Here is a 25,351-nt window from a genome sequence, read left to right on the forward strand (position 1 = left end):
CAAGCACTTTCTCAGATGCACTTTTATCACTTGAAATATCCAGCTAAAGATGCCAGAAACTGCACCTTGCTGCTACCTCAACAATCCTCCTTTATCGCTGTTTAGAAAGCCCCAGGGCTGCAGCTTAGCTCTAATGATGGCCGGGGGAGGTGGGAGGAGCCTTCATTGTAAGTGGGTTGGCAGAAATAGGTGTCAGTGTTTCCATAGCTGAATTCCAGCCTGATACGTTGGGGTACAACATGCCTGGAAACTCAGCTGGTGACCATTCCAACGGGGTGAGCTTCACCATGGAAGACCCCGCTACACACGTGCCAGCACAGTCACAGGTGCAAGGCCGGGCCCGCAAGCGGCAGAGAGCCGGGAAGAGGCGCAGGGCCACTGCCCGGGGGCGGCAGGGCTCTAACACTATTCCCCGGCCCTGCAGGGGCGCTGCCCAGCCCGGGGAGCGTCGCGGGCAGAGTCACGTTCCGCCCCGCCGCTCAGGGCAGAGGCCGGGCCCAGCGACCCCAGAGCGGGTGGGTGGGAACCTCCCCTCTCGGCCCGGGACGCCTGCGCCCGCTACCCCAACTGTCAGATCCCCCCGCGTGCACTCCACGCACCAACCGCCACAGCCGGCCGACTGACGTAGCGGTCTGCGTTCATAGCTGGCCAGGCTCTGCCTGATGCCATCAGCTGCTTCCTTCCTTCCGTTCCGCTCGCGCGCCGCGGGTCTCGCCAGGAGAGTGCGGCTACAAGCCGGCCACCGGCGCGGCGTGAGGCAAGGGAGGGCAGCAGCGCTGGTGCAGGAGCAGAAGGGAATTCTAAAGATCAGGCTGTAGTTTAGCCAGCCCCAGGGCCTGACGAGTGAGGCGCACTGTGAGCGGGGTCCTTCCTGCGGCGTGTGCGGAAGTGCATGCGCAGTGCATGCATGTAGCTCCTAGACATGCCGACAGTCAGCGTGAAGCAGGAGCTGCTCTTCCAGGCGCTGGGCAGGCGTTATAGTGAGTGCGGGCGGGCGGGCGGGCGGGCGCTGGGCAGGAGCGAGGGGGAGGGGGAGGCTCTGCCGCTTTGGCCTGTCACCAGCTTTCAGGCCGCTGCCGCTGGGGACTGACTTGTCTTCCTGCCCGTGTGTCCGAGGGCTGCTGCCCGCCGAGCACCATCTGCGGGGTCTGCCTTTGCTCTTGCTCAGGGCCTGCCCCCGGAGCAGCAAGATGCTGCCGATCCGATGGTGCTGGGTGTCATAGCGGCCAGTCGGGAAACTGACAAGACTCTGGGCCGATTTCATTGGGGAAATCCGCGCGGCGCAGTTTGTGCAGTGTGGAGTTGTCTGTGTGCGGACTTGGGCGTCACTGCGATAACTTTACACAGAATTCCCATCGGGAAATGTGTTTGCACGGACGTAAGGCTTGAGTTCTTCAGAAGTGCACAGCATTTGCCTGGGAAAGCTTGCTTGGCATGGCTTGATGAGCTTTTCAGGTCCTGTGTATACATACCTGCTATTTGCAATACAGGTATATCGTTAAACACTGCAGTCTAACTTTAGAACAGTGTACTAGGAAAGGAAGTTTTTCTGAATTGTGTTCTTCATTGTAATAATTGATGGGTTCAGAAATACAGACCTGGCAGATAAGTCTATTTAGCCAGATTGCCTTTTCATCCAGCCTTTCCTTGTCCCCCAAATTGTGTGGCAAATCAGACATCTCCACATATCATAACGTGGGTCATGCATCTTAATTTATGCTCAGCTGACTGAATAAGAAAGTATTTGTTGTAACAAGTGCACTGCTTCTCATAGACTTGGCTGTTGTTTTGCTGATGTGATGTCTCCTGTTCTGTTATACAATGTGGAGGCTAGCCTGAAAAAAGCTACTGGTGCAACAAGTTATATTCAATACAAAATGGTATAGTGTGTGCTAAATATTTTGTTTGCTATGCATTTCACAAATCATTAAGTACTATATGTATAGCAGAAATTGATATTAAAATAAAAGTAATAACATTCTCAGTGATACACCCTCTTTCTCTCCTTGTAAATAGTATTTAATATTCTATTCAGTACTTTTTTAAAGTTATCTTCAGAAGTCTGAGATCTTTGTATTGGAAACCAGAATTAATGGGTGAAATTTCTTTTCTTCCTAGCTGATGAAGAATTTGATGAACTTTGTTTTGAGTTTGGTTTGGAACTTGATGAAGTTGTAAGTATTGTTGTCATTTGTCACATTTACATTTGTCACTCTTTGGCTGTGGGGGATTGATTGGAGTTCTGTTTTGATAGAGGAGGCCAGTCTCCTTTGTCTTTGGCAGGTTAGCTGCCCATCAACAGTAAAAGATCCTTTTCACTGAACATCATAAGGAGTGTAAATAACCCAGAGACACTGCTGTTCTGCAGTGGCTAAGAACTTCTAATGTTGGTATCCCAGTTACAAGTTGTGTGTTGCAGATTTTTTGCAAACTCTACTTTGGTTTTATCTTTTTCTGGAAGGGTGTAGAACTACTGCAAAAGCTTAGTGGTTTGGGTATTTCATATTTTGACTGAAAAGTAGAGGTTAAGGTCTTGCTTCCGCAAGTTCGTTTTCTAGCTCTGGCACCAACATCTTTGCAGTGTATTAGCATATTAAGACTTCTAGATTTAAGAGATGACTTCAGTTAGTACAATTTTTGGTGCTTTAAACAGCCATTTCATGTATAAATCCACATTATGCTCTTTAAACTAAATTTATTAATGAATACTAATTTATTTTAGATTTAAAAGTATGCTGTTTTTCAAAGCATCCTTTATATTAATTTACTTCATTATCAGTGACTTGGTTTTTATTTATTTGTAGACGTCTGAGAAGGACATAATAAGCAAAGAACAAGGTGATGGAAAGGCAGAGGGTGCATCAGATATCATTCTCTATAAAATTGATGTTCCTGCTAACCGATATGATCTTCTTTGTCTGGAAGGATTGGTCCGCGGGCTTCAAGTTTTTAAAGAAAGGTATTGTAGCACAATGAAGTATTTACTTAGGTTAAACTCCTGCTTTTTAACATTAAGATGTTTAATAAAAGTTCCTTGACCCATTAGGGATCTATGATATATAATGTCACTGTAGTTGGTAAAATGTTCTCTAAACGCTTGTCTGGAGAGACTCACAGCATTATTCTTTCAGAGTAAACGTCAGCTGTGTCTGATATGCATAGTCTGGAGAAGGAATTGTCATTCTAAATTTGCTGAGTAGGTCTTTGTTTGTTGGTTTTGAAATATTGTTTACTATATATTACATACCCACAGTTAGGGATGTAAGTAAGTAGCCAACTATCCAATAAGCCTAGGCTTGTCAGGTAGTTGAGTTGACTACTCACATTTCCCTATGCTGTCTGTATCAGAGGTAGCCAGGCGGCGGGAAGCAGGAGCCAGTGCTTTGGGGAGCTGGTTTGAAAGCTGGTTTCCTCCCAGCACCGTCTCCATGATACCTCCTGCTCCTCCACCCCTTTGCTGCTGCCTCTCATAGAGGTAGCAGTGCTGGGGTTGGGGAGGCAGGGGAGCTGCGCTGGCAGCAGCTCCTGACCACAGGCAGCCTGGCTCAGTCCTGGCTCATGTCGAGTCTACCCACGCTGTGCCTCTGCAGTTTAAATGTAGTAGGAGCCAGGTTGCCTGCACACCTGGCTCCTACTACATTTAAACTGCAGAGCTGCAGTGGGGGTAGCTCCTGAACCTGGTACAAGCCAGGACTGAGCTGGGCTGCCTGTGATCAGGTGCTACTGCCAGAGCAGCCTCCGCTACCCCTCCACCCTTAGCGTTGCTGCCTCTGATAGAGGAGGCTCAGGTGGGGCTGGGGATGAGGAATTTAGTATACAGGCCCCGGGGAGAGAGAACAACACTAGTCCTTTTTCACCTCAACAGCTTGGGACCAGGTGAGGAGAGCCAGTCCATGGCTGCTGTAGCTGCAGTGGGCACATCTGGGGGAGAGGATCTTGTCCCCCAGCTGCACTAGATAGACAGACAAATGCACACACGTACACTCACTCTCTCAAATATACAGCTATCTACTATCCCTTTCTTTGCTTCTGCCCCCTGCTGCCCTAGTGGGATTATAGCTGTCCCATTCCCTATGTCTGGCCCTTTGCAGTTCCTCTTTGGTCATTATATCCCAGCTAGCAGAGTCATCTGTTTTCATTTTATGAGAAACAATCGCATTCCAGATAATCCCAGTGTCCTGGCAGACTCAAACCCTTACATTACTTTAAGTTATAATGAAAGGAAGCTGCATACCAAATTTGGTAGTCTTAATTCATACCATTCAGAAGGAGTTCTTGAACAGACACGCTTGCTCACTCAGAGTACATCTATATTGCACGGCTACCCCGTATTTCAAAGTATTTTTCAAAATAATAGATGCACTATATTGGCATTCTAGTAAACCTCGTTGCGTGAGGGATAAAGATTGGCTCAAAATAGCACATAATTTCGAAATTTGGTGCTGTGGAGATGTGCCAAATTTCTAAATAAGCTATTTCAAAATGGATTTTTTTTCAAATTTAGGGTCCTGTGTAGAGACACCCTCCACCCTAAGTGTCATTAGAGGAGGTTTTGGAACAAATAGAAAAACTTAATGTTAACAAATCTCCGGGACCGGATGGCATTCATCCAAGCGTTCTAAAAGAACTCAAATGGGAAATTGCTGAGCTATTATCTGTGGTTTGTAACCTATCCTTTAAATCGGCTTCCGTACCTAATGACTGAAAGGTAGCCAACGTGACACCAATATTTAAAAAGGGCTGTAGAGGCGATCCTGGCAATTACAGACCGGTAAGTCTAACTTCAGTACCAGGCAAATTAGTCAAAACAATTTGCGGGATAGCTCAGTGGTTTGAGCATTGGCCTGCTAAACCCAGGGTTGTGAGTTCAATCTTTGTAGAGGCCGTTTAGGGATTTGGGGCAAAAGTTTGTCAGGGATGGTACTTGGTCCTGCTGTGAAGGCAGGGGGCGGGACTCAATGACCTTCAAGGTCCCTTCCAGTTCTAGGAGATAGGCAATCTCCATTAATTTAATAGTAAAAAATAAAATTGTGAAGCATGTAGAAGAACATAATTTGTTGGACAAAAGTCAACATGGTTTCTGTAAAGGGAAATCCTGTCTTACTAATCTGTTAGAGTTCTTTGAAGGGGTTAACAAACATGTGGACAAGGGGGATCCAGTAGCTATAGTATACTTGGATTTTCAGAAAGCCTTTGACAAGGTCCCTCACCAAAGGCTCTTGTGTAATTTACATGGTCATAAGAGGGAAGGTCCCTTCTTGGATTGAGAACTGGTTAAAAGACAGGAAACAAAGGGTAGGAATAAATGGTAAATTTTCAGATTGGAGAGGGGTAACTAGTGGTGTCCCCCAAGGGTCAGTCCTGGGACCAATCCTTTTCAACTTATTCATAAATGATCTGGAGAAAGGGGTAAGCAGTGAGGTAGTAAAGTTTGCAGATGATACAAAACTGTTTAGGATAGTCAAGACAGAAGCAGACTGTGAGGGACTCCAAGAAGATCTCAACAAACTGAGTGATTGGGCAACAAAATGGCAAATGAAATTTAATGTGGATAAGTGTAAAGTAATGCACATCGGGAAAAATAACCCCAACTATACGTACAGTATGATGGGGGCTAATTTGGCTATGACAAATCAGGAAAGAGATCTTGGAGTTATCGTGGACAGTTCTCTAAAAACTTCCACACAGTGTGCAGCGGCGGTCAAAAAGGCAATAAGACCCAGAATATCTTACTGCCCCTGTATAAAACTATGGTACGCCCACATCTTGAATACTGTGTACAGATGTGGTCTCCTCACCGCAAAAAAGATATTTTGGCCTTGGAAAGGGTTCAGAAAAGGGCAACTAAAATGATTAGGGGTTTGGAACGGGTCCCATAGGAGGAGAGGTTAAAGCGACTGGGACTTTTCAGTTTAGAAAAGAGGAGACTGAGGGGGGATATGATAGAGGTATATAAAATCATGAGTGGTGTGGAGAGGGCCGATAAAGAAAAGTTATTTATTAATTCCCTAAATAGAAGAACTAGAGGACACCAAATGAAATTAATGGGGAGCAGGTTTAAAACTAATAAAAGAAAGTTCTTCTTCACCCAGCGTGTAGTCAACCTGTGGAACTCCTTGCCAGAGGAGGCTGTGAAGGTTAGGACTATAATAGAGTTTAAAGAGAAACTAGATAATTTCATGGAGGTTAGGTCCATAAAAGGCTATTAGTCAGGGGATAAAATGGTGTCCTTGTCCTCTGTCAGAGGTTGGAGAGGGATGGCAGGAGACAAATTGCTTGATCAATGTCTTCGGTCCACCCTCTCTGGGGCACCTGGTGCTGGCCACTGTCGGTAGACAGGATACTGGGCTAGATGGACCTTTGGTCTGACCCATTACGTCCTTTCTTATGTTATGTTCTTATGTACCCTCACTCTCAAACTCTCTCAAATATGTAGTAGTTAATTATTGATGTTACTGAAATTTTCTTTCATATTAATATGTGCAAGTAATTAGCATTAATGAGTGATCTAATTAGACAACCTGGGATCGATCCTGCAAGGTACTAAGTATCCTCACGTGTCCTTGATGGTAGGGGAGATTGAGAGTGCTCAGGTTCAATTCTCCTGAGACAGAACCAGTGTTCTACAAATTGGTTTTCTTTAAATCTAAGGGTATGTCTACACTGCAAAGTTAATTCAAAATAACAGCCGTTATTTTGAATTAACTTTAATAGCGTCTATACATGCAAACCGCTCTTTCAAAATTAATTTGAAATAGCAGAGCACTTAATTCGAATTTGGTAAACCTCATTCTACGAGGAGTAACACTTAATTTGAAATAGGGGGCTCCAGCCCTTCCCAGGGAGCCCTGGTGGCCACTCTGGGCACAACCAGGAAAATTTACTCTCCTCTCCCCCAGCCCTGGAGACATTAAAGGGGTTGACCCTGGCCACAGTGCCTGTGCCAGCTCCAAGCCTGCCAGCCCAGAGCCAGCAGTGGCCACCGGGGCCCCTAACCCAGAGGCTCCAAAACAGGAGCCAGCAAGCCACTGGCAGCCAGCCCTCCACCGCTCCCAGGAGCCTGATGGGACGGAGAAGGCGGGCGACTTCCTGGTCCAGGTGGAGATCATGGACCTTATTCAGGTTTGGGGGGGGATGCCCCCAACGTCCATGATCTCCGCACTAGACGGAGGAATGCGGCCGTCTATGGCAGGATAGCTGCCAGCCTGGCCAGCAAAGGCCACATGTGAACCCAGGAGCAGGTTAGCATGAAAGTCAAGTTGGTCCGGCGAGACCCCCAACCCTGAGCCCTGAGCTTCCCCTCCGCCTTCTTCTTCTTGCTTCTCCCTTCCAGGTCCCTTCCTCCCAGGTTTCCCCCTCCCCTCTTCCCATTTCCCACCTCCTTTTCTCAGTCTCCCCAGAGGTTCATCCCCCCTCCCCCAGTTTTGTTCCATAAACCCAGTTTCTATTTTTGAACATACATGTCTTTTATTTGACATCCGGAAGGGGGGCTAGGAATGGGTAAATGGAAGGACGTGAGGGAGGAATGGGGCACAAGCTCCTGGTGGGGAGGACCGGGGAGGCTCTGAGAGCTCCTCAGGGCATCCTAGATCCTGACAGGCCCCCGATGAACCCCTCCCCCCCGGTTGGCAGCCTGCAGCAAGCGCAGCCGGGCTGATGGCAACAACCCTACGAGATACACTGGCATGCCCAGGGGCAGCTCTGGCTCCATGTGGCCGAGTGCTGTGGTATCCCAAGTGCGGGCACTCAGCACTCCGAGACAGGACTGCTTTGCTGTCCCTCATCAAGATAGACAAGCAAGCAGGGAACCCTGAGAAGTTAATTCGAAATAGAACTGTAGTGTAGACATACCCTAAGAGTTTTTGAGAAATCTTTGACTGCAGTGGAGTTGTCTTTTTGAGCATTTCTATTTCATAGTCCTCTATATTTTAGTAAAATCCTCTTAGGAGACTTTAGCTATATGTTAGCAGTTATTATAGATCTTTTAATACTAATACAAATTTATAACATTTTCACCATAAAGTGCAGTGACGCTCCTCTAAAGTTTCTTCTTTGTGTTCTTTTTAGAAGAATGTTTCATCCTCAGTTGTGAACTTTATTTCCATTTGTGTTTTAGGATAAAAGCTCCTAGATATAAAAGGATTATGCCGGCCAATGGTGAAATTCAGAGGCTGCTAATTACTGAAGAGGTGAACTTTTTTGCTGAACTTTTGTCCATACTGTAAAAGCATCATCACCAGCAAGCATACTCTGTAGTAAATGAGTTTGTTTTAAATTGTATTGAGCTAAGGTTACTGCTTATTTTAAGTATTTTTCTCAGTTACAATATACATTATAAAACTAGTGATCTTCATGCTTGCTGATATGGGAATACTGTAAAAAATACTTTAGAACAAACTTCATAAAAGGTAACCCATGTAATTTCAGGATAATTCATACCTATGCATCTCTGATGATTATCTAGAACCATATTTTCAGTAGAGAAAATCCTTTTTCCCTTACCAAACCGAAAGTAGATTATTTCCTTCAGGAAAATGTGTGTTGCATTTTCCATTGTTGTATTATACATTTTATTAACAAGTGGTAAGCACTTTAAAAAGTTCAATATGCACAATGAAAACAAAGTGGGAAATTAATGTTATGAATTTTATGTATATGATATTTTAATAATTTGTAATTGTACTGCTCTTATAAACTGTAGACTGACCAAGTTCGTCCTCATGCTGTAGCTGCAGTCCTTCGTAACATAACTTTTTCCAAGGCTCGCTATGATAGTTTCATTGACCTACAAGAAAAACTACACCAGAACATTTGCAGGTTAGTTTTCAATTCCAGTGAGAATAGATTAAATGGTATATCACTATTTATTTTGGTTTAATATTTTTTATTGTGAAACATTTTATTTTTGAGGTGGACTGCTTTTCCCTTATCTAAAGAGGTGTTCTGTCTTACACTCACGGTTAGAAAAATATTTTTTAAGCAATGCTCTTAGATATTCTTCATTTGATTTATTTGACCCTGGCACTTTTCAGTTTATCTCAATGTCATAAAGAAGGTGACATCTGCTACTACATCAGCAGAAGCATCCTCTTGGGTAAATTCTTTGCCTCAGTCCCATTAGATTTACATTTGACTGTTGTGGGTGTGGTTACAAAGCCAATATACTATGCATACTGCATGCAGAATGCTATTAGGTGTAAGTGCTTCCACACTTGTAAAAATCCCTATTGTTCTTCCATTAGATATGTGCATATTTGATTCTATGATGCTTCAGAGGACTTTTCTTCAGAGGAACTCCAAATATGGATAGAAAAGTCGTTGTTATTTTGCCTTGATTTCTTTGTAGGAAAAGAACGTTGGTAGCGATTGGTACCCATGACCTGGACACTATCTCTGGTCCATTTACTTATACAGCTAGACCTCCTTCAGAAATTAAATTCAAGCCCCTGAATCAGGACAAGGAGTATACTGCTTCTGAAATTATGGAGCTATATAGGGTAGGTGTCCTTTCCTAACTCTTCTTGTGTAGTTCTGAAATTTCAATTTCTAGAGGGATTGCAAGACTTGGGATTTGCACCTCTGCAGATACTGCCAATGGTGGTGGTAATTTTGTGTTGTGGCCCCTTCTCAGCTAGGAGCTGGGAACTAGACCAAAAGTTCACTTTTATGCAGAGTACCAAATATATACATGAAAATGTGACTATTTGTTTACTGCTGATGTGAGATCACAGTTTAATATACTCAGAGCTAAATGTGAAATGGTGTACTAGTGAAAAGGCTCCATGAAGAGTTATTTCAGTCCTGCATATGGCTGTATGAAATATGACAGATGTTTTATTTGAAGGATTTTAACCTGTGTATTTATCTGTCTTCTCTTTTACCTGTGTATTTATCTGTCTTCCCCAGCAGACCACAGGCACCCGGACTGAAGCCGCAGCCGCGGGGGGGTCCCGCGCCTCTGAGGCTTTGCCAGAGCAAAGCCTCAGAGGCGCGGGGAACGCCGCTGCTGCCGCTTTGACTGAAGCGGCAGCAGCGGCGGTTCCCCGCGCCTCTGAGGCTTTGCTCTGGCAAAGCCTCAGAGGCGTGGGACCCCCCGCGGCTGCGGCTTCAGTCCGGGTGCCTGTGGTCTGCTACCCGTGTCCCTGGTCTGCTGGGGGGGGGGGGGGGGGCAGCTAGTGTGCTCCCCTCCCCCCCCCAGCAGACCAGGCTTTTGTTTTGGACTCTGGGGCAGAGCAGCTGGGGCGCTGCCGATTTGTCCTGCAGCGCCCGTGGGCACTACTGGACCAACCCGGCAGCACCCCAGCTGCTCTGCCCCAGGTCCTGATTCAGCCGCTGCTGGTCAGTTTCAGCAGCGGCTGAATCAGGACGTCTGGGGCAGAGCAGATGGGGTGCTGCTGGGTTGGTCCAGTAGCACCCCAGCTGCTCTGCCCCAGGCGTCCCCAAGTCAGCTTCTGCTGAAACTGACCAGCGCTGACTACAGGAAGCCCCAGGCAGAGTTGCTCTGCCCCGGGCTTCCTGGAATCAGCTGCTGATCAGTTTCAGCAGCAGCTGACTTGGGGACGCCTGGGGTTCTTAAGTTGATTCTGTATGTAAGTCAGAACTGGCGGTCAGTTTCAGCAGTGTCTGAATCTGGACGCCAGTTCCGACTTACATACAGATTCAACTTAAGAACAAACCTACAGTCCCTATCTTGTACGTAACCCGGGGACTGCCTGTACTTAAAATAACCTCTCTTCACTCCATATCATGGCTCTTTTAACATGAAATCATTTGTATTAGATACTGAAGAGTATTTCACTATAAATACATCAGTACTGAGAGACTATTTTTTTCTTTATCTCTGTGAAGCTAACTTTTGCCACCTTTAAGACTAATTGCTGCAAAGCAGTAACAGTTACTTTAGCATGCTTAGTGCTCTCTGCTTAGGACAAGAAATTGAAGTTCCTTTATGATGAACAGTCACAGTGCTTGACTTTAGTAAGCTGGTGGCTGCGATTCTCCTGCTCATAGATTGAGAAATAATGTTTTGAAGTTACTGTTAAATTTCTGTTTTCTCATTTTGTTTCTTGGCTTCCTTGCTCTTTTTAAACAACTTTCTGTAGTGAAGTAGGCTTTGTCTAGACTACGTTCTATTTTCAAAAGAGGATATGCAAATTCCACGGTACCACTTTTGAAAGAGGATCCACTTTTGGATCTTTCAAAAGTGAAAGTAGTCTGGACATGGGTTTTTTTTGGGAAAAAACCCTTTTTAAAAAAACCCTGCTTTTCCTTAAAAAATGAGGTTTACTTGTTTTTTTCAAAAAAGGGGTTTTTTTCCCTGAAAAAAACATGTCCAGACTACTTTCACTTTTGAAAGATCCTCTTTCGAAAGTGAGATTGGAAGATGATTTGCAAATTACCGCAGAATTTGCATATCCTCTTTCGAGGGGGGGCAAAAAAAAAGAATTTAGACGTACCCGTAAAATCCACAAACTTAATCCTTTACTCAGGCAAAATTCCTACTAATGCTCTATTTGAGTGATTATGCCATATGGTGGTGATTCGTGATTAAGATCATGTAAAATTCAATTTTGTGCTTTATTTCTCCAGACTGACAGCCAACTTAAGCATTATTTACACATAATTGAAAACAAACCACTTTACCCAGTTATCTATGATAGCAACGGTGTTGTTCTTTCCATGCCGCCAATCATCAATGGTAAGATTACAAGTGTTTATTTTATTACTGTTATTTTTTCTGATAGTACTCAAATGTTTATGCTAGATTCACTATGTGAATTGTTTAATTTTTTTTAAAACGCTGTCACTTTTTTCATTTATTTTTCACTGCAAATGTCATATATTTCTGGTACCCTTTCCACTGGGAACTAAATGGTGGAGCTGGAATTTTCATGAGCACCTCTGGGTTAGGCATAACAGATACAGGCTTATTAGTCATCAGTCTCTTGGCTGAAGAGTTTATTTCAAGGTGACTCAATAAGCAGTAGAATTTGAGTGTCTCATTGTGATGTAAAAGTGATCCATTTGTCTGGTTATGAATCCAGTCTCATTGTCACACTGTGAACCAAGTACTATGAGAGCATTTAGTCTAGAAGGCTTTATTTACATTAATACATACATTTGGGCTGGAATTTTTGTTGACGTGGTTTCTAACAAAGCATTTCCTCTGAATATTAGAGAGAGTCATAGGTGATTTGGGAAAGGCTTTTCTGGTGAATAGTGCAGCGGATCAATGCCAAGAATATTTCCATAGACAAAAATAGGTAGTTTCATTACATCATAGTAAGAATTTAGATCAAGAGTCAGTCGCTCTGATGTAATCAGGGTCCGGCACTCTCTATAGTGACCAATTTAATTTCCAGTGACAGTCTCACTTTGGATGTGTGTCTCTAGTCATCCCTACAAATCTTAAAACAGCTGCCCTGAATCTTATGAGACAATGCACTTCTATCGATCTCTGATGTTTCATGGTTGTTCCAAATCCAAATGTGATGTCAGTCACAGTCTGTCATCCTTTTGGAAATGTTCTTGATTAGGTTCACTGCGGCTTCAGATTGATCTAGAAGTAAACATTCCAGTTGTTTGCATTTTAATAAATCAAAACGCTAAATAAAGTTTCACATATCTTGGTATGTTTTAAGGGATGATAGTTGAAAGATTTTTCAAAATTCAAGTTGATGCATCTTACTGTTCTTCAAATGTAAACATGTGAATGCTCATTTTGGATTATTGTAGGAACACTAATTAGAGTTGGGCAGAAATTTTCCAGATAAACATTTTTCATTGGAAAATGCTGAAACAGAATTTTTAGCAAATACATAGCTAAAAAGTTTTTGTAGAGAGAGGTTTCTCAGGCCAAGGATAAATAAATGGGGTGGAGATAGAGGGTGGAGAGAGCAAAAAAGTGAGTAGCCTGGAGGTTAGGGTATTTACCTGGGATATGAGAGAGGCAGATTCAAAATCCTGCCTGTTGTGGGGTGGATTTCTCTCTCTGGTCTCTCTCAAAAAATTTCAAAAGGTTTCAGGTTGCTATGATAAGGAACACACACAACAACTTATATCTAACCCAGGGACAAGTTTTTCTGGAGCTTTGTGTATATTACAAGAACAGCAGCAAATAAAATTCATAGCTTTTCAGGGCAGAAAGTGTGTGCTTTTTCCGTGGTGCGCTCTGCATTTTAGGATCCTTGAATCCTTTCTTTCAATCTGAGAGAGTACCAACATTTTATGTGCTGTTTTTTAGTTTTTGTGCTGAAAGTTGGAATCCCACAAACTGTGAACTGGCCAAAAAAAAAAAATGTGACAGCATGTTAGTTATGTGTAGCAACAAACTCCAGTGAAAGATGCCGACTCATCTGCAGTGTCTCTCTACATGTGGCAGTGAAAAGCTCAGCTGAGGGAGTAGGACACAACAAGAAAAGAAGAGCTGCTGGAGCCTTTCAGTGCTGCCTCTCTGCTGTCAAGAGCCTTTCTCTGCTTCTCAGGTCTTTCACAGCAGCAGGAAAAAGCTCTAACAGAGGGATGCCATAGTGCTAAAAATAGCAGTATATATGTGGGAGGCACTTCTTCGTTGTCTAGAGAGCCACAAAGGTTGTAAACTATGCTGTTCTTTATAATCATGTTAGCTGGGTGTGCAGTTTCTGTACTTCACTCATCTCCACAAGCATAGACCTACCCTTAGGGCATTTGTCAATCCGAATGACATTTTTAAAATGTTCATTCTTTTTATTCAGGAGTGCTTTCCTAACCCGGCAGCCTAATAAGCCATAATCATGATATTGGGACATGCTAGAACAAGGAAAGCAAACCACATCCTCTAAGAATGCAGTGCTAGTTGTAACTATGAGGTGGGAGTTGTTTTGCTATTTTGCCTTCTCTGACTGGACATTGACATTGCTTTTGTAGCTCCCATAGACCCATACAACCTCCCGAAAATGGATATCCCAAGTTCACTATGAACACCAGTCTTCCACACAAGAGTGTGTACTCTTGTAGTTGTAGAATCAAATTTTCCACTTCCTGCTGCACAAACATCTCCTAAAAGTGACTTTGTGGCTGGTGGAAGACACAGAAGTGCCACTTAATTATAAAAAAGGTGTATCGATACATATGTTGTTCCAAGAAAAATGCTAACATCTTTAATATGTTTTTGTATTTTCTTTATTGTAGGAGACCATACAAAAATAAGCCTAAATACAAGAAATGTGTTTATTGAATGCACAGCCACTGATATTACAAAGGTAAATGAAGCTTTACTGCTTTTGATACACTGTCAAATCTGGTGTACATATAGCTGTTTTCTTCTGGGGAACAGGGCCATGACACAAACCAATATCATAGTAGAGGACCATATATTTTACATTTTGGAGCAGAAATAGTAGAAGGGTGATTTGGGGAGTGTATTAATTAACTTCTCCTTATACTTCGATTTTATGTTTGCTGTGGGAATAACTTACATTTTAAAAAATGTTTCTAGTTCTATTTGTTCTGCGGCAGGCATTTTTGTCCTTGCATGGATCCTGAATTTTCAATTTGAGAGTAATTCAGATTAAATACTCTTTTTTGTTGATAGCTTTTCTGTGCTTGACCAATTCTGAAAAGTGAAAAATATCTTGAGATTGTTGTATAGTAACAGAGTTCTTTTTACAAAGAACGATTTCTCCCCTTGACTCTCTAGCAGTAAAATGTGTTGGGGATATATATATTTTTTTCTTGATGATTGTATTTTCATTTGTTTAAAGAGAGAAAGTTAAATGAAAATAAAAATCAACTTTCTAAGCATGGGTTCATTTACAAAGAAGCATAGTTTTCATTTTGTCAACCCAAAGGTAGCCTTTCCCCACCCACTTTTAGTAATTACAAATCCAAACAACTAATTAAGATGAATTTGGCAGTGGCTGTGCTAGCACTTTTGTGGATGCACATTGTTCACTCTTTTGAGAATTTTGGCAGTCTAATTTAAGCCTTATAAAAGCAAAAATATTTTTACAATAAATAGGTACACAAGGGTTAAATAACAGCAACAAGGAGTCAAGTATACGAGGAGTTCTGTGGCACCTTATAGACTAACAGATTTATTGGAGCATAAGCTTTCGTGGGCAAAGACCCACTTCATCAGATGCATGTAGTGGAAATTCCAGGGGCAAGTATAAATGTACAGGCATAAGAAAAGAGTACCAATCAAGAGTAAGGTAGAGATAACGAAGTCAGTTCAGTCAGGGAGGATGAGGCCCACGTCTAGCCACTGATGTGGAGGTGTGAACACCAAGAGAGGAGAAACTGCTTTTGTAGTTGGCTGGCCATTCAGTCTTTGTTTAATCCTAAGCGTTAAATAAATTTTTGTGTTTTGTGAGGTCATACTCAGAGCTGATAAAAATGTAATTTACATGTTGAGGGGGGGTCTCATTTTTTGAAAGATAGAAGTAGGGAAGCTAATGAATCATAACGTGAGAACCAGGGGTCACCAAATAAAATTAATAGGTAGCAGGTTTAAAATGAACAGAAGGAAGTATTTCTTCATGTAGCGCACAGTCAGCCTGTGGAACTCCTTGTCAGAAGATGCTGTGGAGACCAGGACTTGAACAGGGCTAAAGGGGGGAGGGAGAGGTGCTGGGAGAAGGCTTGAAAGGAGGGGTGGGCGTGAGGAAGGCGGGGATGGAGCAAGGCATGTGTGAGGGCACAGGGGCATGAGGGGAATGGGGGCAGAGGATGGTGAGGGGGTGGGCATCCGGGAAAAAGAGTGCAAAGGGCGCAGGGGCAGCGAGGGAAGGGGGAGGCACCAGGAGGGTGCAGGAGTAAGGGAAGGTGAAGGTGCCAGGGGATTCTGGGGGTGAAGCAGAATGGCAGACACCTGCAGGGGAGGGACCAGCACCAGGAGGAGAGAAGCGAGGGAGGTGTTAGGAGAGGGGATGAGGAGGGGGTTGCTCACATGATCAGTGTGGGGCTACTGGAGGAGTGGGCATGGGGGGACGGACCCCTTTTTTCTGTTTTTTCTCCAAAAGGGGAACCCCCACGATATTGTGCTGTCCTGGGCCCCGCAAAACTCTCATCCGCCCCTGCCTCCAGGGAGCATTCTCTTGTTCCTGGGATGGGGAGGGAGAGCTCAGTTTTTCCCCTCCCCCCCCCCCTCCTCCGCCCATGCAGCAGGGAACCCCGACTGTCCCCGCCAGATTAAACTCTGCCACTTCCCCAGCAGGCTGGGGAGAGAGAGCAACAGCACATGGGGGCCAGCAGAACCCAAGCGCACCCCGAGGTGGGGGCAGGAGAGGCCAAGCACACCCCAGGTGGGGGTGGGGAGGTGGCAGAGCCTGTGCCGGGGTCCCCGCAGGAGACAGTTTTAAAACTGGGAGTGGCTCCTCAGCTCTGGCCACCTCCCCCCTTTCCAGCAGCAGCGGCCGCTGTAAAAGCTTCTGCCTACACACATGGAGGAGGAGGCTGCAAGGCACCGGAGGTCTGGTGGGACAGGGGCCATACTGTGGGCTTGCGGAGGGTGGTGGGGGAAGCCACAGCGTAGGATTACCAAGTAGACCCCTCCCCAAATACTGGATACATTTGATCGAGGCTGGTGGGGGATACTGGCCAGGAGGGGGCGGGGCTGGCTGGGAGGAAGGGGAGGGCGGGAAGTGGGGCTGGCGGGAGGGTGTCGGGGGGGCCACGGGGCTGGCAGGGAGGAAGAAGGGGACTGGGGGCGTGGGCTGCAGGGCTGGCAGGGAGGAAGCGGGGGTAGGAAGCAAAGCTGGGGGGAATTGGTGCCGGAGGAAGGGGGATGGGAAGCAGAGTTGGCGGGGGGGTGCAGCCACTGGTTGCAGCCGGAGTCCAACAGGCCGTGCCCCCAGCAGGCACTCCTTCTAGTTGCTAGTAGAAGGTGTGCGGGGGCGGTAGAGCCACTCCCCCGTCCGGCTTCTGCATGCAACCAGAGGCTCCCAGCTGGGAGCCTCTGGTTGTATGTAGAAGCCAAGGCAGGGTGGACTGTCAGGTAGAAAACCGGACACCCAGCAACCCTACTGTAGTGGGAGTTGTCTACGGGCTCTGCAGGGGGCGGGGAGCAGAATTTTTTCTGATCTTTCCACAGCACACCTCTGACTGCCTTGCGGCACACTGGTGTGCTGCAGAACACAGTTTAAGAGATGCTGATATATATTAAGTGAGAGGGTTTCTGTGCAGCTTTGAAACTGTGATGTATCCCACATCCTCCCTCCTCCCCATCCCCACCATGTTTGGGTCTGATCAACTGAAGGTAGCATTGCTGTATGCCAAATAAAGTTACCTGAGTGGTGAAGTCTGGAGTCGGAGTGAGTTTTTGGGAAGCTGAGTGGAAAGAGGCCTTGAAGGGAATCCGAACAAAAAACTTTGTGCTTTTTTTTATGTACTACTTTAGAACTTATGAACATTACAAAGGGTGGTGTCCAGTATGTGTAAAGAAAATGTCTGCTTCTGGCTAAATAGGTTTTTTGACCTCTCATACAAACTGATTTGAATCTTGTGACTCATTTGTTACACTAACTTTTCAAAATATCCTCCTCAAAAACAGATTTTACATTTTAGATTGATCTGATAATGATTTTGCAGATAATGCACAGTTCTAGAGATTATAAACTTCAGTAGGATTCATTAGAGTAAATCTTTGCAAGATCCATATTCATAATGTAATGATGACTCTTGTGTCTCTGGGAGCTAAATTTAGCTAAAATCTATTTACTTCGGTGCCATTCAAAGCAAAAGCCTTCAATTTTTCATGTCTTTGATGGAATGTCTTTGTTACAGAAACCAAACGTTTTTTTTTATTTTAGTTGAATGTGACCCGTGAGACACAAAGTTGTATCATGCATTCGGGTTTCCAATTTTTTCATTAAAACAATAAACAGAATAGAGTGAACACTGCTTTAAGTTAAACATTTTGATTGTTATTATTTGGATCTGATATTTTGCTTCATTCAAACTAAATATCAGAACCCATAGATTTTAAATGTGGTTGTATTTCTTTAATCTTTCAGGCAAAAATTGTCCTTGATACCTTAGTCACAATGTTCAGTGAATATTGTGAGAAGCAATTCACGTGAGTAGTATAATCCTTCACTGTCAATGAGATTAAACTTTTTGGTCAAACCACACATTTTACACGCTTACTTTTTTCTCTCAGTGTTGAAGCAGCAGAAGTAACTTATTTTAATGGAAAAACCTGCATCTATCCAGTAAGTATTCTAAAGATGACTGTGAAGGGGGAAGTAGGACTGTTAATGTTGTCTGATATCCCAAAAGTAGGGAAAGATTTTAAATGGGTTTGAGGCCACTGTTCTAGCTTATAATCCATTGAAATGTTCTATGTCTGATCTATTAGTAAGTATAGTTACTATCAAGGCACATAATCTAGGTAAAAAACCTATAGAATCTGCTTTTTCCTATAATAGTTGCTTAGTTGAAAGGTTTTTTTTGTTTTTTTCCTCACAACTGTCACCCACTATGAGCTTCTGGACAACTGAAATTAGACATGGCTTAACTTTTTTGATTTATCACATCTGGAAAGTTTTTGATGCCTTTCAGTTAAATAGCTTTAATGCTATTTCTTTGGTCCTTTACTCTTGGAAGCTCCAGTTGTGCAAGGAACTGCCCATAGGCAAATGCAAGCACAGGGACTTCAGAGGGGATCTGCATCTGTTCAAGAGCCCACACAGGGTACATCTAGACTACACTCTTCTTTCGAAAAAGATCGTCTAGACAGCCACCATTTTTTTTGTAAAAGCAATCTACTTTTTCGAAAGAGAGCACCCAGGCAACCTGGATGCTCTCTTTCGAAAAAGCCCTGTTTGTGTTCAAGAACACCTTTTTTCGAAAGAGCTCTTTCGAAAAAAGGCATTCTTCCTCCTAAAATGAGGTTTAATTTAGAAAGAACGTGACGGCAGTCTAGATGCAAGTGAAGTTTTTTCGAAAAAAGGCCACTTTTTTTTTTGTTTTAATGCTGTAGTTTAGACATAGCCCCAGGGAGTTCTATGCAGGATCAGAGTAACAGTCCTTTTTTTGCTTTGTTAAATACAAATGGAGTGGAAATGATCCCTGAAAGCATCTATGGACAACTGGAGATCTGGGTGGCTTAGCACAGCTACCAAACAAGTGAAATTTAGTTACTAGAGAAGGAAAGTGTCCCAGACATCTTTTAGTCGTATCTTTTGTGTTGATAGTATCTTTTTGACTTACTGTGGGAGATGAACAGTAGGAAAAAACCCTCTTGTTAGATCCAAATTTCTTCCCCCTTCAAATTAAGAATCACGTATCTACATCTCTGGGTCAAACTTCCAGCAACCAGGAAAAAAAACCCAGACGACATTCCAGATATTTCTGAAGCAGAATAAAAACCTTAACCCACAAAGTTTCCAGGCCTTTATCCATCAAAAGAACTAACTCACTTTTTACCTCTTGAGATAATACTTGATGAGGGTTTGTTTTGTATTTAAACAGTTTTGTTAATGAATTTATCATAGAGTCTTGTGTGTGTGTGTGTGTGTGTGTGTGTGTGTGTGTGTGTGTGTTTCTCTCTATCTCTCTCTCTCTCTTCCTGCTTCTTTCTGGCTGCAACAGCTGCATTGAGTTTTACAGAAGCCTATGTCTGATCTGATTTATACATCTGGTAAAACATACATGACCCTTGTTTTTGGTATTTTTTGTCAGCTGTTCAGAGAGGTATTTCAATTATCTATAAACATATAGGTTAATTAAAGTAACTTGATTCTAGAATGTCAGGATGTTATTTTGTGCTCTGTTACATAAAGTGTTTTTATGGTTATTTTAAAATATTATGCCCAGCCCCACATTACAAACTTCTCTTTTTTGGTGGTCAGTGATGTCAGAAGAAGCTAGATTAGAAAGATGTCATAGTTGGAAATTAGTAGATAGAAATTTATCTTTGTGTAAATCTTATTTTTTCTTGCAGGAACTGGCTTATCGAAGAGAAAAGGTGAAACCTGATTTAATTAACAAGAAAATTGGAATCAGGTGTGTTGTCCAAATCTAGCTTTTATTAATTGAAATTATTGAACTGTGGTATTAAGCACCGGTTATTTTTTATATTTTTATAACATATTGTGTGCTCAGTCAAGTTTTAAATTGAACTAAAAATTGTCATGTTAACTTGAATAATTACATCAACTACTTAAGATGCTGTGTGTATTTTCATCTGAGCAAGTGATTTTTTTTCATTCCCTCCTATAAGTGTTGCTGGCAAGGAATGGCTATCCTGTTTTCTCTCAAGTGGCAGAGATATATAGAGAAACATACATTTATAATTTGAATGATACGTTGAAATTCTTTAACATGGAAGGCACTGTGCAAATTAAAGATAGCATTTTATTTTAAAGCTAATCAGTGTGATATAAAAGTCCCTGAACACTGATTCTGTTGTCTTGTTTTAGCGAAACACCATCAAGTCTTGCAAAGCTGCTGACCAGGATGTGTTTGAAGTCACATGTCACAGGGAATGGGAACAATATAGAAATTGAAATCCCTCCGACCAGACCAGACATTATCCATGCATGTGATATTATAGAAGATGCAGCAGTTGCTTATGGTTATAACAACATTCAGATGACTATTCCAAAGACATACACCATAGCCAATCAAGTAAGATTGCCCCTATAAATAAGTACTCTGCTGTCAGTAAATGACTAGTGTATGCCAGAAGAGTTTGGGGAAAAACAGAGCCAAAGAATTAACCAATATTTGGACACGCTTTGCTGTTAGAGGCATTTACCATAGCTAGGATAAAAAACAGATGCCCATCTGATCTGAGTAGGGCCAAGACCCGTCATTGCTGATCTTGGGGGGAAAAAAAGACAGAGTTTAAACTTGGACCAGATATTGAATCTCTAATTGGAATATTAATTTTCTCAGTCAGCTTGTTGGTGCTTTTTGTTGTTTTTTAAAGCATGCAAAGTATGGTTACCTTGCTAGCACTGTAATATACCATGCAGAATTGTCCAGGAAAAACATGACACATTTTCAGATTTAAGATTAAAACTGTCTTGTTCTTCTTTTAGTTTCCTCTCAATAAGCTCACAGAACTTCTGAGACAAGACTTAGCAGCTGCAGGATTCACTGAAGCACTCACTTTTGCTTTGGTATGTTTTATTAACGTTGGGAGTTTGGGGTTGTACATAGAAACAATTATGGAGCCAAATCAGTACATAATAGCCTTATGGTATTATGCAGAGTAATGAAGCTATGTTGTGCGATATTGTTTTGGCACATCCTTGTTTACTTGTATTTTGGTATTACAATATAATGTGTTGAGTGAGCTCATGTCCTCAGAGGAATTAAATGAATGACTGCTAATTTGGCATATATTTCAAAGAACAGAGGTGAAATATGGATGCTGAAATGGACTGTTTTAAGTTTAACTTAAATAGTGCATAAATAATACTGAGTTAGAAGACTGCAAGACTATTTCTCAGGATTGCCAGAGTTCAATAGCATACCAAATGTATATGCGGCGAGGAGTCCTGTGGCACCTTATAGACTAACTATAGACCATCAGTTAGACTATAAGGTGCCACAGGACCCCTCGCTGCTTTTGCAGATTCAGACTAACACGGCTACCCCTCTGATACTTGACAAATGTATATGGTTATAGTTTAATAACAGGGAAACAAAATTGGATAGTGATATCCTGTACATACCACTGCAGTTCAGAGTTCAAGGCCATTCCATTCTGAGCCCTTGGGTATTGTAACTTGTCAATGAATACTTGCTTGAGAAGCAATGGTAGTACATAAGGCCTCAGATGTAGACTATTATAGTAGAGCCCAGGCCTTTTCCAAGGAGTCAGAGTTCCACAGCAGAGAATACTTCTTACTACAGTTATATCCATAACTGCAGTTAATGTAGTTTTGAAAACTAGAGTTGTGTAGACAATTAGTTGATAATAAAGACTAGTAACTTTTAAAAATATATTTTTAAAAATTACCATGTTTGGTTTGGCAGATGAGATATTATCAATGTACAGCAACTCTTGAGAGTAGATTTTAAACCATTTTTAATATGCTAAATCTATTCTTTAAAATAAAAATACTTACAGTGAACATTATGGTGGATCCACACAAGCTAATGTGGCCATAGAATTTGAACCAGTGTGTGCCCTTGGACTTGAGTAGCTCTAGATGTAGAAAGGGTTTTCAGAAATGCATGAGATTTGCATAAGTAATAATTGACCCAGTATATGGTGCAAAAAATACATGCACAGGCAGTCTAAAAGTATAGTCATCCTTTCAGAGACCATTATCAGATTCACACTTAATATTTGGATAACATTTTCAAATCATTTAAGTGGCTTATGACACTGACTTTCAGTTGGAATTAGATTCCTACAGTGCTTAAATGCATTTGAAAATTTTACCATTTGAAACCAAGTACCATAATACCAATGTAGTGGGAGAACATAAAACTATAAAACTTGCTTCAAATTTTTGTCTCTTCCACATGGTTCAGATGTGATTCTAGACCAGACTTTTCAGCTTTGGCCAATCTAACTAGTTCACAACCCCTGTCAACTAGCCAGGATAATAGCTACGTTATTTTTCTCTATACCAATATGCAGTGTAGTAGTACAGTAATACATTTTGGATGAGAAATGGCTATTATTCATTCTCACGTGTAATCTGTTCTTTGGTTTGCGCTTCAAAAGAGTAACATTGAGTTCTTATCAACTAATACATTTTAGCTAGACATATATATGATCATTTTTTTTAAATATTTTCTGCAAAGTTCAACAGTAATTTAAGATTACTTGTTTTCATTCAGAAGCCCACTCTTTCCAAGGGTGTCAGCTGCCAACTTTTTTTCACATTTGATCAATCCACAAGTAGAACATTGTGGGAGAACTGCAGAATATTAGCATATTCTCAATTACATGAAGACTCTACATGTATCAGTTTCCTAGTGTTTAGTAGTGTGCTACATTCTGGAAATCTGAACAGTGAATCTTAGGCCATATCTACATTAGCACTTATGTTGGCAAAACCTTTGTTACTCGAGTGTGAAAAAACACCCTCTGGGTGACATAAGTTCTGCTGGCATGAGTGCGCACGTGCACTCAGCGCTGAATTGGTGGGAGAGGGTCTCTTGCCAGTGGGGATGTAAAATCCCATGGAAATTATTAACTGGTTAAACTGTGGGTTTAACCAGTTAACTGCCCTCTGTGCCAGGGGCAGGGGAGCGCTGGAGCAGCCCCCCTGTGGCCTGGTGGTCCCAGCTTCACCATGAGCTATAGCACTCCCTGCCTGCAGCTAGGGGCATGAACCTGGCTGTGTCAGATAGGGCCCACTACACCACGGGCAGGAGACTTCTCTGGTTCGGCCAGGATGGAGCAGCCCTCCCAGCCAACAGCGCAAAGGGCCTAGCTGCGTCGGGTAGGGCCTGCTGCATCATGGTGTGGGTGGGGAGCTGCTCCGGCCCAGCCAGACTGGACCTCACCCCTATAGCTAGGCATGTGGGTCCGGGCTGGACAATGTCCTCAGTGCTGCTCCGTGGGTGTGGGGCTTCTCCAGTTTGGCCAGGCTGAAGCAGTCCCCTCCAAAGCCTGCAGCGCAGAGGGTTGCTCGGGTTGGCTGGACACTATTTGGGTAACCAGTTAAACCTTTACATCTCTGCTTGCCAGCACAGCCACCACCACTCGTCAAGGTTGTTTTATGTCAACAGAAGAGTTTTCTCCCGTCAGCCTAATGTGGCTGCAATGGCCTAGCTGTACCAATGGTAGTTTCTGTCACTCAGTGTGCACAGTTGGTTAGTGAGCTCAACAGGTCACATGTACTATTTTAGTTAACTAGCTTTTTGAAAATACTTTGAGAACGTAATGGAGCCATGATAGTTGAGGGCTAAGTTGTGTGAACCTTACAATGCACAGTAGTACATTTTTCTGCAAGTAGCCCCAGTGGGATTGTTTTCTCTGTGCAAAGACCCAGTGGAGAGAATGGATTGCACTGGGACTACTTACAGAAAAAGTTCCTACTGAATGAAATCAGAAGGGAGGAATCTGTCCTCTAATTTTTAAAGTATTTTATAATAATACTTATAAAAGCTAATGAACTCTTGCCTTTTCCTGTTAAACTAACATTCTTTTGGTTAGTAATTAATGCATAAATAAACCAGCTCACTTAGATTAAGGCTGAGGCTTCATTCTTCACTTTCTTTTATGTTTACAGGTAAGTATTGCAGATCAGAGAGGGTCATGTTAAGAGGCCTCAGAGCTATTGCTCATCTTGCATTGTTTGTTCTTGTTGTTAAGTTCCATCATTGGTTCTCTGTATATTTTAACCCTTTGGCTGGTGATTTATTTTTCTTTTGGAAGTGTTCTCAAGAAGATATTGCTGATAAACTTGGTGTGGATATCTCTGCAACAAAAGCAGTACATATAGCTAATCCCAAAACAGCAGAATTTCAGGTGAGAAGTTTAACTTCAGGTCTAATTGTTGACCTACCAGATTCTTTAATTATCTTAGAGGGTAGTTACTAATTGACAGGATAACATTATAGCAACGTATTTAAAGTCCAAGGAAAGAAAAAACACTTAAAATGTGGTGGTAGTTTTTAATGCAGTCATAAATCAATAGAGAGCTTATGTACGTGTAAAATAGAGTTGCTTGCAGTTACTTCTGAGAGTCTAATTCTGTTTCTCTTTACTTAATATTCTACACAGAGCAAATTTAATGGAATAAGATACTACTCAGTGGAATTAGGCGTGACAAAATTTGGCCCTGTTTAGTTACAATAATTTCCATGTTTATGATCTATTAATCTTAAATCACTAACTGTCCATTTGTATCAGCAGAATCTAGAGCAGTTACAATGTCCAAAATTCAGCAGAAAGATTAAGTTTCACTCAAAATATAGGTTAGAGAAACCAGACTTTTTGAGAATCTAAGCTCGTTATAAGTGTTTCCATGATTTGTAAATTCCTCCTGAGGGGGACTAATCTAAAAAACTAGGGCACTTTATTAAGACTGCATTTTAAGGCAGTACACTGACTTGCATTTGAAAAAAAAAAATAGGGCTGTTGATTAATTGCAGTTAAAAATGATTCGTGATTCGTATTAAGCAATAGAACATCATCTGAAATGTATTAAATATCTTTGAATGTTTTCTATTTTTTCAATCTTGATTTGAGTTACAACTCGGAAAACAAAAATGTATAGTACTCATCTTGTATTATTATTTTTTATTACGAATATATGCACTGTAAAAATGATAAAAGAAATGGTATTTTTCAGTTCACCTCATACAAATACTGAAGTACAATCTCTTGATAGTGAAGTGTCAATTACAAATATAGATTTTTTTTTTTTGTGTGTGCATAACTACACCCAAAACA

The 25,351-nt window shown here is 42.4% G+C and overlaps 1 protein-coding gene across 2 annotated transcripts in view; it reads left to right on the forward strand.

Annotated features, from left to right (window-relative positions):
- Positions 1–788: 788 nt before the first annotated feature.
- The window catches only part of FARSB (phenylalanyl-tRNA synthetase subunit beta), a 65,731-nt gene continuing 41,168 nt past the window's right edge, over positions 789–25,351 (forward strand). The window contains exons 1-14 of one of the 2 annotated variants that reach the window (XM_075937543.2): positions 789–980; positions 2,119–2,174; positions 2,805–2,959; positions 8,117–8,189; positions 8,702–8,817; positions 9,347–9,497; positions 11,590–11,698; positions 14,170–14,240; positions 17,994–18,055; positions 18,140–18,191; positions 19,925–19,986; positions 20,403–20,610; positions 21,027–21,107; positions 24,332–24,424. In XM_075937543.2, coding sequence (XP_075793658.2) covers positions 923–980; positions 2,119–2,174; positions 2,805–2,959; positions 8,117–8,189; positions 8,702–8,817; positions 9,347–9,497; positions 11,590–11,698; positions 14,170–14,240; positions 17,994–18,055; positions 18,140–18,191; positions 19,925–19,986; positions 20,403–20,610; positions 21,027–21,107; positions 24,332–24,424 — 1,347 coding nt within the window. In that variant the 5' untranslated portion in view covers positions 789–922. Of the gene's footprint in view, positions 981–1,057; positions 1,491–2,118; positions 2,175–2,804; positions 2,960–8,116; positions 8,190–8,701; positions 8,818–9,346; positions 9,498–11,589; positions 11,699–14,169; positions 14,241–17,993; positions 18,056–18,139; positions 18,192–19,924; positions 19,987–20,402; positions 20,611–21,026; positions 21,108–24,331; positions 24,425–25,351 lie in introns of those variants that run through there. The other variant, XM_075937542.2, reaches the window with a different exon arrangement.

Source organism: Pelodiscus sinensis, chromosome 10 (assembly GCF_052426305.1).
Source record: "Pelodiscus sinensis isolate ZL-2025 chromosome 10, ASM5242630v1, whole genome shotgun sequence".
NCBI lineage: Eukaryota > Metazoa > Chordata > Testudines > Trionychidae > Pelodiscus > Pelodiscus sinensis.